General features: G+C 41.5%; 1 protein-coding gene across 1 annotated transcript in view; it reads right to left on the minus strand.

The window, feature by feature from the left end:
* ralgapa2 (Ral GTPase activating protein catalytic subunit alpha 2) overlaps positions 1-14,008 on the minus strand; it is a 101,516-nt gene that overhangs the window by 61,684 nt on the left and 25,824 nt on the right. The window contains exons 4-16 of the mRNA XM_080513392.1: positions 12,480-12,537; positions 10,861-10,904; positions 10,491-10,671; positions 10,216-10,331; positions 8,087-8,225; positions 7,517-7,725; positions 6,344-6,583; positions 5,391-5,573; positions 5,005-5,139; positions 4,752-4,900; positions 4,531-4,642; positions 3,960-4,197; positions 2,144-2,323 (exon numbers count right to left, since the gene is read on the minus strand). Coding sequence (XP_080369518.1) covers positions 2,144-2,323; positions 3,960-4,197; positions 4,531-4,642; positions 4,752-4,900; positions 5,005-5,139; positions 5,391-5,573; positions 6,344-6,583; positions 7,517-7,725; positions 8,087-8,225; positions 10,216-10,331; positions 10,491-10,671; positions 10,861-10,904; positions 12,480-12,537 — 1,984 coding nt within the window. The remainder of the gene's footprint in view (positions 1-2,143; positions 2,324-3,959; positions 4,198-4,530; positions 4,643-4,751; positions 4,901-5,004; positions 5,140-5,390; positions 5,574-6,343; positions 6,584-7,516; positions 7,726-8,086; positions 8,226-10,215; positions 10,332-10,490; positions 10,672-10,860; positions 10,905-12,479; positions 12,538-14,008) is intronic.

Genomic DNA, 14,008 nt, shown 5'->3' on the forward strand with positions numbered 1-14,008 from the left:
AACACCAACATTTATCAAAGCATTTTGCAAGTGGCTCCTTGAATTTTCATGCACTTAGCAATGCACTTCAACAAAAAAAATCTGAGAACTACAATGTTTGACAAGTAATTGAAAAGGGATGGAATTACAGGAGGTTCACAAATGTGAGGCGAGTAATACCGACAGTAAGGGCTCACTAAGCAGGACCAAGTCCAGTACATAGCTTTATGCGGTCGACTGTGTACATCAAACGTGTTCCGATCACACATGCGAGTGATTTACAAGAACTTCTACAAAAGAACACTTTTTTCCCAGTACCTGCAGAACAAGACAACTGTAGGTTTTTGACATCTGTGTCACTATAATGAACGCAGTGTGCATTAATACCGACAACACAAGAGTATCTAATTATGCATTTAATTCGAAATGGCCCTGGAACACAGAAAGAATTAAGTCTGTGGTAGCATGATAGTAATTTTGCATGTATATAACATCTTGAGTACAGACAGGTAAGCCAGCAAACAAGTACAATGCATTTGTTACCCTACAGACATCCCCAGTGCTGAACTCAAGAGGAGTCACTTTCTGTGGATGAGTAATCCCATTTTATCTGCCAAAAGCTTTTTTTATTTTGAGGGTAAATGGATCTTTGGATGAGATATGCAAAAAGGCAGTTTGCTTCATCTGAAAAAAAAAAAAATATTCCTTCCATTTGATTGACAAACTACTTGCGTCGGTTATCCAGTGATAAATGATCATCTATGGGGCTGGAATACAACCATTGAATCAGTTTTTCCTTTATTTGGATCAAAAAAAGGAAATATACTTTTGTTATTTTACAATCTATCTACACATAAATTTGTATAATTATTTGCACTTGACAAGTCCCGGCAATGGTTGGAGGAGCGAGCACGCCGGTTCAGCTGGGTTCGTGATGGTTATCAAGGCTTAATGAGGGAACATCACGAAATGTTGAGAGTTTTCCGCCATTATCAAGACCTGATCTCACTGCAATATTAATGAGTATTTGCATGTGTAAGAGCAGCTAAAGTTTGTCAGTGGTCAATGCTGAGACATTGCCATTGTGTCTGGATAGCCCTTCAGGGTGAATCTCAAAGAGCGCAATGAAAGAGGAGATTTCGATTCTCTGCTTTCAGCACACTTTAATTATGCCTTTCCGTAAGAGAGGACTACATAGTCTCGGATACAGCCCGCCACTGCTTCAGATTTATGCATATTAATGAGCATTAATTACACTCTTAATGAAACTATCAAAAAGTGCCGTGCAATTGATGTGTGGGCCGTCTCTTGAGGAGTGGGGAGGAGGGCTGTTGGGCCTTTGAAGATCAATGTGGGAGAAATCCAATTAGGCCAAAGAAAGGGAAGGGAATTTGAAGCGGTGATGTTTAATGTCCATCTTTACTTGCATGCAGGCAGAAATGAACAGACTAACAGAATAGGTGCATAAACATGTGCTTCAGATGCACAATCGATCCGTTAGTCCGTGCGCATACGCGCACATACACATCGGACTTGATCATTCACGCGCGGCGACATCTGCTCTTTGCTCAACGGGCTCATCATCTCAGAACGTTGGCGGTAATTGAGGGAGATGGAAGGCCAACCAATAAAAATGGATCATCTCTGCCTTTTATCCTCCACATTAAGATTCTGTCTAGACAAAATTAAGACGAGCAAGACAGGCACTGCGGCTCCCAGCTACTCTACTGCCTCCCAACTCAACTTATAATTAGCCTGCCAGTTTTCAATCAGATAAGAGGGTGTTTGCAGCGTCCAAAGCTGGCCTCTGACACGCTGTCGGAGGGGATTGTGCTGTCGCCCTGCGATCGAGCTGACATGGAAACATGTTGACATTAGCCAATGACATGGGAGGCAAACAATGGAGGCCATCTGCTGGCTTTTTTGTCCCTTGGTGTTGGGCCTTTCAACAGCACCTGGGTAAGTGTACACATGGGCCTGTCTGAAGTCTTTCACACTCAATCAATATGGCTGATAAAGCCCGTGTTGTACAGCTGTGCTTCAAAGGCTTATCTGCACTGTGATGGTGTCACACACAATGGCTGAAGATATTGCTGCGTGGGTACAGAATCACACCAGCAGTGTTTTTACAATCATTTTAATACAGCTAATGGCAAGTACGTACCAGAGGCCTTCTGCCGGACATTGTTGCGAGCCTTCTCGACACCAGGTGCTCCTGAGGTGGTGGCTGAGCGAATCCTCATGGGCTCCTGCACGCCCGGCCCGCCCTGCTCCCCTTGGTTCCTCCAACTCAGCGAGAACGAACGGGCAACTACTGCAGCCTTCTGGGAATCCTGGATGACTCCTGACATGCAAAGAAACAACGTGTTGTGACTAAAAGTAAATGTCTGTGAAAATCTGTCATTCAGCCATGACATTGAAACCACTGACAGAGTATCAGTGTAACTGATTATCTTTTTATGTCACCTGTTGGTGGTTAGATTTGGTTGCAAGTGAATGTTTTGTAATCAAAGTTAGAGGCAGAATAATGGTGAAGAGAGGATTTCAGATGACTGGATCAGAGCATCTCCAAAACCAGCAGTTCTTCAGGGACCATATCAACATAAATACCGAGTTCCATTTGATTTGCCATCTGTATGCATGCATTAAAGCCTCCATGTATATATATATATATATATATACACATACATATAGGAATGTACACTGCTATGCATATATATTTATCTGTGTATAATATCTGATATTGCGATATTGCACATCTGGTTAGATGCTAAACTGCATTTTGTTGCATTTGTAATGACAATAAAGTTGAATCTAATCTAATCTAATCTAATCTAATCTAATCTAATCTAAAGATTTCTTTCCAGAAAAACTGGATTATCAACCAAAAAAATCAACTGTCTTTAAGATCTTTTTTATTGGATATGAGTGAAGAATGTCCTCTCAACACACTATAGCCATAAATTATTCTGGTTTCTTTTGAATAGCCACAACAACACTTGTGGGGTTTTTCTGGCCTTAAGTATCAATTGAAAGGGTTCCAAGGAATTAATTGCTGTCAAATGGTGGTCATCAGTGGCCAAATATCACTGGAGTTTATCTTAGGACGAGGACTTAAATGAGCTGCTGCTGAATTCTGCAGTCAGATAACACATCACACCTTCAGAGGTTTTTTTTAAATGCACAGCTCAACAGGTTGAGACTGCAAATTGTTCATCTGTTCAATATTAGCCAGAAGGTCATAATGTTACGGCTGATTGTTGCATATTCCCGATTTAAACACTAAATCAACTTAATTTCTAAAGTTCTATTCTTTCACACAAGCACTCACAAATGAATGGTGCCAAAGCTGCTTGTGCCAGCATTGTGAGCTACTTGGGGTTCAGTATCTTGCCTGAGGACAATTTAGCACATGGACCAGTCGAGATGGTGACAGAACCACCACTGACATTGGAAGACAATCTGCTCGACCATCTGAGCCACCCAAATCAGCAGCAGCAGTACCAGACGTAAGTAAACAAGATGGTTGTCTTTGGCTCAGATGCAAAAGGGAAGCCAGTACAGTAAATATATCCATCACAGTGTTGTCGTGGTTTTTTTTTTTAATCCTTATTGAGGCCACTTCTAAATGGGCAGCTTTAAAATCGTCCTTGGAACATAACCACTCTCATATTGAAGAAGTGGCTTTCAGCATCAGCATGTTACTGCATTAAACTTTCATGCAGTGTATATATTAAGTAAAGCATTATGACGAGGCAAAGCCACATGCTTAAATGGTACCATATACAGGCTCTGTATTTTTTTTTTAAAATCTTATCCAACTATTAATGGGACTCCCAGAAAAGACAGTTTATTCACTCATATGTGACAAATGTGAAATGTATATATATATATAGAAGATAACACTTAACAAGAAAATCCTTTCAGAACTTTACAGAAGCAAATTGAAGCCTTCGATATTCCAAACTTTCCCCCCTCACCACGTCCTCTCTGCTTTTTCTCCTTCTGTTCGCTGAGTTTGTCCAGAGGCAGGTTGGCCATGTCCAGGCCGTAGACGGAGCGTGCCAGCACAGCCGTCAGCGAGTCCATGATGCTGGCCCACTCCGTCACCAGCTCCTCCCAGCAGGTAAGAGACGACAGCACTGCCAGCAGCTCGTCCCATAGCTCCCGGGAGATAAATACGCACAGGTTGGCCCGCACCCACGCCACAATGATGGTCTGAATGCAGCAGGGAGGGGGGGGGGGGGAGACACGGATAAAGAATTAGCATTGACAGCCTGGGCTTCAGCGAGACGTTCTACTTCCTGATAACTTGTGACACCACGAGTCTCAATGTCGTGTCAACTTGTCCTTTCCACAACAAATAGCCCAAGTGGCACACACATGCACACAAGTAAAAAAACAGTCCAATCCTAAATAAGACACTTTGTTGACAGTTCAAAAAGTAATTCTCAGTCAAATCTTTTCCATTTATACATTTAAAGTTGAACTGTGAGGCTAAGAAATTAGTGTCTTTATTGGGTAATGTAAAAGAAGGACATGGATCCATACCCTAAAGAGTATAGCCGATAAGCTTTCAGCAAAGTTGTCTTTTCTTTGGTTTTCCTGTGGCCTCTTCATTACAGCCTCAGTGATCCTCAGTAGTACTTGCAACAATTGCTCCCTGCAAAACACAGTAAAGTACAGCAGTGTGAATAAAAAAACTGAAAATAATTAACGATTGAAAAGCTCAACATGAGCTCATTCTGTGTGTACTTGAGCATCTCACTGACCACGTCTGTGTATCCATGGTGTGCTCCATGATCATGTGCCGGTAGATGCTGAGGACTCCTTTGCACACCTCAACCTGACTGTCCAGGAGTTTCGGTACATCCTGGCATGGCTCCAACAGAAACACGTTGGATGAGTTGGTCAGAAACACCTACACATGCACATACATCAAAAACACAACAATACACTGAAGGGAGTGCAACACAGGTACCGTCTTTCCTCTACACATATACAAAGCCATGGATAAAAACAGACCTGTAGTGTGGGCTGGATGCCAGCCTTGATGTCCCTGTTCTGCTCCTCAGTGAGAAAGCCTCGATTGATGGCACTGCTGAAAGAGTACGTTCTCCCCCAGCTAGAGGACCGCTTGTGGCCGTGACACTCCAACATCTGGCAAAAGAACAGACCGACACGTCATTTTGTCAGTAGATATGTGGTAATGTCCTAAAACATACTAGAGAGGACTATACTACAGTTGAATGATGTATGTTTTTTTTTTTTTTTATCTTGCTGCATCATCATGTGACATATGTGCCATGTAAATCGATTGGAAATTAACGATGAATACATCCAAATATTAGTTGATTCATAGAACTAAAAGGTAAATGAAATGGCTGGCTGTATTTGTCAACAGCTTCCACCTGTGTGTGAATGCTGTTGGTCTGTGCGGTGAGTCTCTGCTCAGAGCCGTCGTCCACTTCATCCTCCTGGGTAGTTTTGTCAGGCTCCGTCATAAAGCCGGGCTTCTCCTGCAGGATCCACTTCCTGTAGACTTTGATCACCTTCCTGGTTGCCGACGCCTCACAAGACGGCAGCAGGAAAGCCTTTGGAGGGAGAACACGGATTTTCATATTCAAATAATTCGGTTCTTTCATTAATCTCACAGAATTGGAAAGGTATTAAAGAATTGTAGAATACTTTTCAGCCACCAGGAGGCGGCACAGTACACGTTAATTCATCTACTGTTCGCACACAGTTCACGTTCAATAAATCATTTTTGCATCAGTAACACACTAAATGTCCATTTCCTTTTCATTGGTGTCATAGTGTGGCTTCTTATCAATGAAACAAAAAACTAAATTATAGCCAAAAATCCCCGTCGTTAGGAACGTTTTTTTGTGTGGATGTGTTTTCTCTGGGTACTCTAGTTTCCTCCCACAATCCAAAAACAAATGTCTTTAAATAACATGTGGGTGTGAATGTATTTGTCTTGCCTTCACCTACAATCAGCTGGGATTGGCTTCAGACCTCCATATCCCTGAATCGGTTATACAGTATGGAAGATTGATGGGTGAGCTCGTCATCCTGTTCATTGATTGAAATAAATTTTTATTTGAGGTGTTTGTAGGTTTGTGAAGAATTTCTACTATGTTATGTTATATGGTTTCACTGTCAGATGTCTTTATTGTCTGAGGATCCATGTGTATCGGTGAGTTGTGGTTTCAGGTATCACTTAGCACTTTATGTGTTTTCTTTCTTTCGTGGTATGTCAGTGTCTTTAAATGTTCTGCAGTTTGTATGTCTTCTCTCTGACAGCAGTATACATTTCATGAAGTAACACGAACTTCTGTATTGTTAGGCAAGCTGGTTGTACCTGATGGAAGACCTCGTTGACAAAATTCACGTTGTCCCTGGTGGACAGCAGGATGGAGTGCACCATGTCATAGACGTGCCGGTGCTCCTCCTCGATGCTACACAAGCTGGAATCGCTGGGCCGTCGATCAGACAGCGTGCTGCTGTTGGAGTGGCTCTTCTCAGGCTCCCCTGCTGCCCCGTTCGCATCCCCGTCTGACGTCTTATCCTTCTCCTGGCTGCTACTGCCCGCAGTGACAGTCTGCATCGAAGAGAGACCGAGTCAGTGGGAAATCAGAGTCATAGGTGGTGATCATGATGATGATCCTCCCCATTACATAACAAGGTAAAATATTGTTCTCTTTTACTTCTTTTTACAAGACAATGAGCTGCTGCGGCAGCCATTGTTATAAAAGTATTCTTAAGTCTTTACATTAATATACAATGTGCAAGAAATTCTGTTCGATTTGTAACCTAAATAAAAAACCTCCAACATGACGGAAAAAATCCGCTCCATTCTTGATCAAACTATGCTGATTATATAGTGTGATAAATAACAATCAGGTAGTTATCCATGCTCATGCACTCATCTCTCCTAACTGTGACAATTCATGACGAGCTGGAGACAAGACATAGTGACAAAGTACACAAACTTGAAACAGTTTTTACTTGGATTCACACTGAAAATCTTACAAATGTCCCTGGGATTCTGCTTCGTTTGGTAACAGTTAATCACCCAAAACCTGCTTTCCCTTAACCTTTTCAGGAAGTCTATTTTATAAGTTTTGACTGTTTTCTGAGAGAAAATCATTCATGAAGAACACATAATTACAGGTTCCCTCCCCACTCCAGCAGCTATTTTGTCATCAGACTTCAAACAAGCGACTCCATGACTCACATGAGGAAACTGCACATCCATGTGTTTATTTTGAGATACATTAGAAACTATCTTGCAAATTCCTATTTTGTTTGAAGCCCTGAAAGACAGAAGCTTTATCAAGGTTTTTCGTGCCTACAATAATAACACATAATTGTTAAAAATTATGAAGGCACAAAGGTTATTTTTCTGAGTAACATCCTTTCTAAGTGTCTCCATATAAACACAGGTGCTCAGAAGTTTTGGCTGCAAAGACATTTCAACTGCCTTCGGTGATGTCAAAATGAGAAATCGGCATAAAGGCACTGTCATGTTCACCTGGATGAGTTTGGGAATGACCTCGGTGCCGTTCTTGGCGCTCTGCGCCGCGGCAGCACTGCTGACGTACTTCTTCTCCAGGAAGAAGGTGACCAGCCAGGTGATGAAGGCCACACGGGCTGCCAGGTACTGGTCCCTGGTGCAGAAGGTGCTCTCATTGTTCCGCGTCACTGGCACATACAGGGGTTTCGGTCTGTGGTGGGGGAGGTCTAATCGGGCAAGAAGAACACATACGGGGAGGGGCGGTTAATAATAGAAAACAGTAGGAGAGACAAAGAGAGATTTTGTATCGTCTTAAATTAAGCATCAACTCCAGATGAATCGGTAGCTGTGTTATTGTCAGTTGAAGAAAAAATGTCCAGTCAAACATTAAATCTCAGGAGCAGAACTCTTAGCTATTTTTTTCTGCTTGACATAATTGATTCCACTTGTTTACCTGAATACCAGAACAGGATTAGCACAGACTCTCAGCACCTGACGTTCCATACAATGGGTATCACTTTACAGTTCTGTTCTCTGAAAAGGCTGCAGCATTAAAAACCATTGTTTACATTCTGTGCGTCAGCCTACCTAATAAAGGCTTGTAGAGGTTTGTGAGCTTGGTGAAGGAGGGGAAGAGATGTGGAAGGTAGTACTTCTTGAACAGACTGAAAAGAAACCTGAAGCCTGTGTCCTGGTTCTCTTTGTTCTTCCATTCTAAACTGGATGCCTGGCAGACAGACGACACAAAGGCAGACAAGGTCAGGCGACAGCGAGAGGAGACGCTTCCAGCATCACTCTGACAGTCACAGTACATTGTCTCCACACACAATAGTTTGAAGGTTCCTCCGAGACAAGAAACAATGCACAATTGGTAAAAATGGATTGCGTGCAGTGTTCATGAAATCGTCACTAACTTAATTGTTAAAGGTCTTTGGAACGTTGCAGAATCATCGCAGATTATAAATTACCTGAACACTAACTATGTGAAGAAATACATTAAGACAACTTAACTCAACATTGCATGCAATTAAGGTATTGTACAGTTTCTCTCTTGCACTAAATGTCCATAAAACTGTCATATAGCAAAAAACAAACATACACACGTGGAACAAATACATTGTTGGTACCTCTCTGCAAATGAAAGAAAAACCCACAATGGTCAGAGAAATAACTTGAATCTGACTAGAGCAATAATAAATAATAATTCAATGAAAATTAAACAACATAAATCTGACATTGGTCCAAGTCATGGAACAGACCCGGGCACAAATGATGGTACCTTTTAACTTAATATTTTGTTGCACAACGTTTTGAAGCAATCACTGCAATGAAACGATTTTTGTGACTTTCAATGAGACTTCTGCACGTCTCAGCAGGTAGTTTGACCCACTCCTCATGAGCAAACTGCTCCAGTTGTCTCAGGTTTGAAGGGTGCCTTCTCCAGACGGCATGTTTCACCTCCTTCCACAGATGTCCAATAGGATTTGGATCTGGGCTCATAGAACTTCAGAACAGTCCGATATTTTGCTCTTAGCCATTCTTGGGCATTTTTAGCTGTGTGTGTTGGGTCATTATCCTGCTGTAAGACCCATGACCTGAGACTGAGACCAAGGACATTCACCCAGAAGCTTTTTGTGGCTTGTCAACATGCAGTTTGGCAAAATTCCAGTCTTGCTTATTTATCATTTGTTTTCAACAGAAGTGTCTTCCTTGGTCGCCTCCCATGAAGTCCATTTTGGCTCAAACGACGACGGATGGTAGGATCTGACACTGTTGTACCTTGACGTTGGAGTTGACCTTTAATTTCTTTGGAGGTTTCGCTGGACTCTTTTGTTAAACATTTGTATTATCCGTCGCTTCACTTTGTTATCAATTCTCCTCCAGTGGCCACGTCCAGGGAGGCTGGCTACAGCCCCCGTGGATCTTACATTTCTGAATAATATGTGCATCTGTAGTCACAGGAACACCAAGCTGCTTGGAAATGGTCTTATCGCCTTTACCTTTAACAGGTTTGTCTATAGTTTTTTTTCTTTCTAATCTCCTGAGACACTTCCTCTGGTCCATGTCACCAAACAGCACAGTGACTACTTGTCACCCTTAAATAGGCCGACTGACTGATTAGAAGTCTGTCGATCCCTGTGATGCTAATTAGAGGACACATTTTTGTTGAAATTATTTTCAATTATTTTCAATGTTTCCTCAGGGTACCCTCCTTTTTGTCCAGACAAATTTCATGAGTTTTTTTTTTTTTTTTATATATATATATATATAATTCTTTTGAACCACAATTCAAAAGCAATGTCTGATTTCTATTGCTTAATTTTCAATAAATTTTAAGTTATTATTACTTTTGTCAGATTCAAGGTATTTCTGTGACCATTGTGGGGTTTTCTTTCATTGACAGAGGGGTACCAACAGTTTTTGTCAAATTAAACTCAATCAATGGTTAAGAAAGCAAACAGGGAGGCCAATACAGTGAGATCAAAAAAGCCAGTAAAAGGAAGTAAAATGGTAAACAACCTAGAAAAAAACAATTGGATTCCAATTGGTGAAAGTGAGCAAAATGCAATTAAGTTAAAATACAGTCATAACACAACAAAAACATTGAGAGGAGGATATCGGTTAACGTAAATAAATGATCCAAGCACATGAAATTAAAAGATAATAAATTACACAGCACTTCATAAAAGCAAGAGTGAGAAATTGTAAATTCTCACCTGGATGACCATGTACTTGAGCAGTGTGTCGAGGATGTAACAGGTCGGGTCATCTGCAGTTTTTTCTCCCACAACAGCAGGAACCAACGGGGTAATCTCTTCAGGCACCACCTTGGCTGCTCAGATCAACACATGTGACAGATTCCAGTCAAAAGCAGAGAAACACTGGTTCTTCGACAAACGCTGCGCAGGTTGATCATTTTCTTTGCAAATGCCACAATACAGGGTGCACATGCACAGAGACGTGCATATTCCTTTGCATTGCATTAGCTCACCATCAGGGGGTGTGGAGAAGGGGCTGTAAATGATGGTGTCGAGGGTGCAGGGCCCTCGAGAGGAGGGCACAGCAGGGAATCCTGGCACCAGACAGGCAAAGATAAGAAACTGCTCCTCAGCGCAGTTGTCCCTCAGGGCCTGCAGCCACAGCAGGAAGAGGCGGATCCCCTCACAGCGGATCTAGACAAGAGGAGAATGGCTCACTCAATGTATGCGCAGAATGGGCTCATTTAAACTACTTAAGAACCGATTACTAAATGACATATGTGTAATTCCTCTTTAAGACATTGTGTGATCTACAGTGTGGCTACAATCCACATTTACCATGTTCACATTCACAGGGGTGTTGGAGAGCAGCGATACACTTACTTTGAATGAATTTCCAGTGTGTAAAAGCTTTTTCAGTATAGACCCTGGACAACAACAACAACAACAAAAAGAGGTGAAATGATGAGCAAAAACTTCTGCAATCAAATTTTTTTTTTAACAAAACACGTGAAGACAGCAAACGGCACAGAGTCGACATCTCCATCGAGACGCATTGACCTTGATGACGGTTGGTCTCGACAAACTAGTGGTTAGAGTGGCAAGGCTTCACATTCTCCTGATGAAAATTAACTTCGGCTGGCAGCGGAATGCATTTATGAAGGCAATCTGGTTCCACTGTAATCAAATGAGACATTGCTCTGATTGCTAAATGCCTTGGGACGAAGAGGAGTGTGTGTGTGCGTGGGGAGGCTCTCGACAGGCTGCCGACAGCACCGGTCTTGTGAGGACATTGTGGGCTGTGTAATATTTTGACTGTTTCAAATTGTGATTTTTAAATCTAGAATTAAGATAAAAAAAATAATAATTTGATGTAGGGATAAAAGGCAAACCACTCCAAGGATGCGATTACGTTTTTGTCTTCTTCTTCTTTTTTTTTTTTACATGGAAGGTTCTTAACTGAGTGACTTAACTCTGACATGTGTGAAAGGCAGCTACAGAAATGTAGAGGTTGATATGTTGAAATGTGAGCCTGACATCTTCATACACATATTTCACTCGCATCAGGAAGTTGGAAACACAAAAGCATGAAAGCATCTGTTAACAGGTCAGGATTGTAAGTCTAAATAATACTAAAAAGGTATGAGAATTTCCTTCTTGCCATCTTAATGGTCTGTGTGAAATGTCTGTGACCTTGTAGTTCTCACTTAAAAGGAGAAAACCACCATGTCGTTAATGCCATTCCTGAGCCTCTCTTGTCCACCATAAGGAATTTGTCAAAAGGCACTGAACTTCCATCAGTAATGGCACTGGGTGTAAAATGTGATTAAAAAAAAAAATAATAAAAAAAAATGAAACCAAACAGTTATCTCAGCTGAAGTATGTGAATAACAGCGCTTCATCTTGACCAGTGACACCTGAACAGACGAGGGGAAGAAAATTCTATGCGGGTGCAGGAAAGGCTAAGAGGCAGCTTTAAACCTGTTAAGATTTGCTGTCCGGTGACAGACAAAGACAGTAAAATTGCGTGGGGCACCCTCCCAGAGATGAGAAGCGATATTTGAAATTACAAGCCTGAAGCGAAGGGTAATCTGCAACAGTGATCTAAACCGAGACTATTTAGCTGCCAAAGGCTGACAAACAACAGTTATAATTGGGGTTATCGCTTCTTGCAAGGTTTTTTTCTTTCCTTTTTTCTGTGCAGGACTCAAATCATGCAAGCATAATTCAATTACTTATTTGCATTTCAAATGAAGCACTCATTTGCATTTCCCATTTACATCCCCTTCTAAGACTAATTATTTTCTCCTCATTATGGCAGGCTTAGACATGGCCGCACTGACATTTTTTGTCCTGGAGTGTATCTAAGAGGTTATAGAGGTGCAGGGGAGACTCGCAAAAACACAGCGTCTGGCTATCTGTCAGGAGCTGCACAAAGACAGGCAATGGTTCACATTAAAAAGAGGAAAGAATATTAAATTCAGTAACTTTCAAGTACGTACCTATACTGTGAAACTGCCAACGGTTGTAGATCTTCTCAGGCAGAAGTTGTAGGATTTTCTGATGGAAAACAAAGAAGATATATTTACTAAAAGAAGGCTATTGTGCAAAAGTTCAGTTATTTTTCACATTCTGAACCTCTGTCTTTTTAGGATTCACATAAAAAAATCAACCCGACACTCAAACACATTTTACTTCAGCTGCCAGTTACAGTTCTAATTGGATAAAATAGTGCCATAATAACCTTTGATTATAAACTGTAAAGATTTTCTTTGTTGTGGCGCAAAGCCAAAAACCAAACGATTAATACAGAAAATGACTACAATCTCAACATAGAAACAATGTTAAATAAACATGCTGGTGGAAAATACAATGAAATGTCCAAACGTCACTTTATTCATATTTTTACAACCTCACCCTGACAGCATGGCTTTCAGGCTGGTTTAATAGCAATGACGTAGCTCGCTTTCACAACAGCATCGCTGATATCCCAGCTCTGGTCTACTACTACTTTTAAGAAATATGTTTTCAAAAAAAATCCATTATTTCTTTAAAATGTTTACAACTTGCTTGGTGGTTTGGCAGATTGGGGCCTTTGGTTTTAGCTCACGGGCCATGCCCGGCACCAGTCTTTGAAGAAGTTACATATGCAGGTTGTCTTTTTTGGACCATTTAAGATTTGCAGGATTTGTCACTTGCAAAATTACCAAAACTTTCCTTGGTCCGATGTGTTGCTCAGTTAATTAAAATTGGCCTAGGAAATACTCAAACCACTTTATTCTAATTTTGGAAGAAGTGGGAGGCAACAGCAGGTCACTTTGCTTCGGTGAGTGGTTTGACTAAAGCAGTGTATATATTTAAGAGATGCATCGTCTTTGCCCTTTCTCTCCATTTAGCCCAGCCCGTCCGTAGAACTCTGTGACACTGGACGGCTCTCATCACCCGGCCAACAACTGCTTTACAACTCAATTAGTGCGCCCTAACCTTTCAGCAGCCTATCATTATTCTTAAATGCGGTGACAGGTTAACAGGGTCCCTCTGGAGAGATGAGGGGGGAAAAAGACCCAGAGGTTGCGAGGACAGCAGATGTGTGCGCCGTTTGCACGCACAGTTAGTTAGTAGTCAGTTCACTGAGAGAAACTGATGCCCCAAAGACTCATCCCTCATCAAATTCTAATCACTGACCCAATAAGACTTCATGATTGCAATGCAGAGGTCAAGTCTGTCCTTTACTGCTTTACATATGCATCTCTGACCTACTCAGCCACATGGCCGACATGATAAGAAGCTGATCTGCGCAGTGTGAGAGACGCAGGCGGGCAGAAGGGAAGATACAGAACACAATGAAAAATACGTGCAAGGCAAAAGCTCAGTTAATTCCAGGCCCGGATGTAAGTTGTTATAGTTGTATATGAGAGGGAAATGGAAAAAAAACAACAACTATGTGTTGAAATGTAAATTATTTGATCAATGACATGGAACTGAAAGAAATCACGAGTCAATAGCTCATTTTGATTGTCCCGCATGTTTC

Source organism: Blennius ocellaris (assembly GCF_963422515.1).
Source record: "Blennius ocellaris genome assembly, chromosome: 17".
NCBI classification, from domain to species: domain Eukaryota; kingdom Metazoa; phylum Chordata; class Actinopteri; order Blenniiformes; family Blenniidae; genus Blennius; species Blennius ocellaris.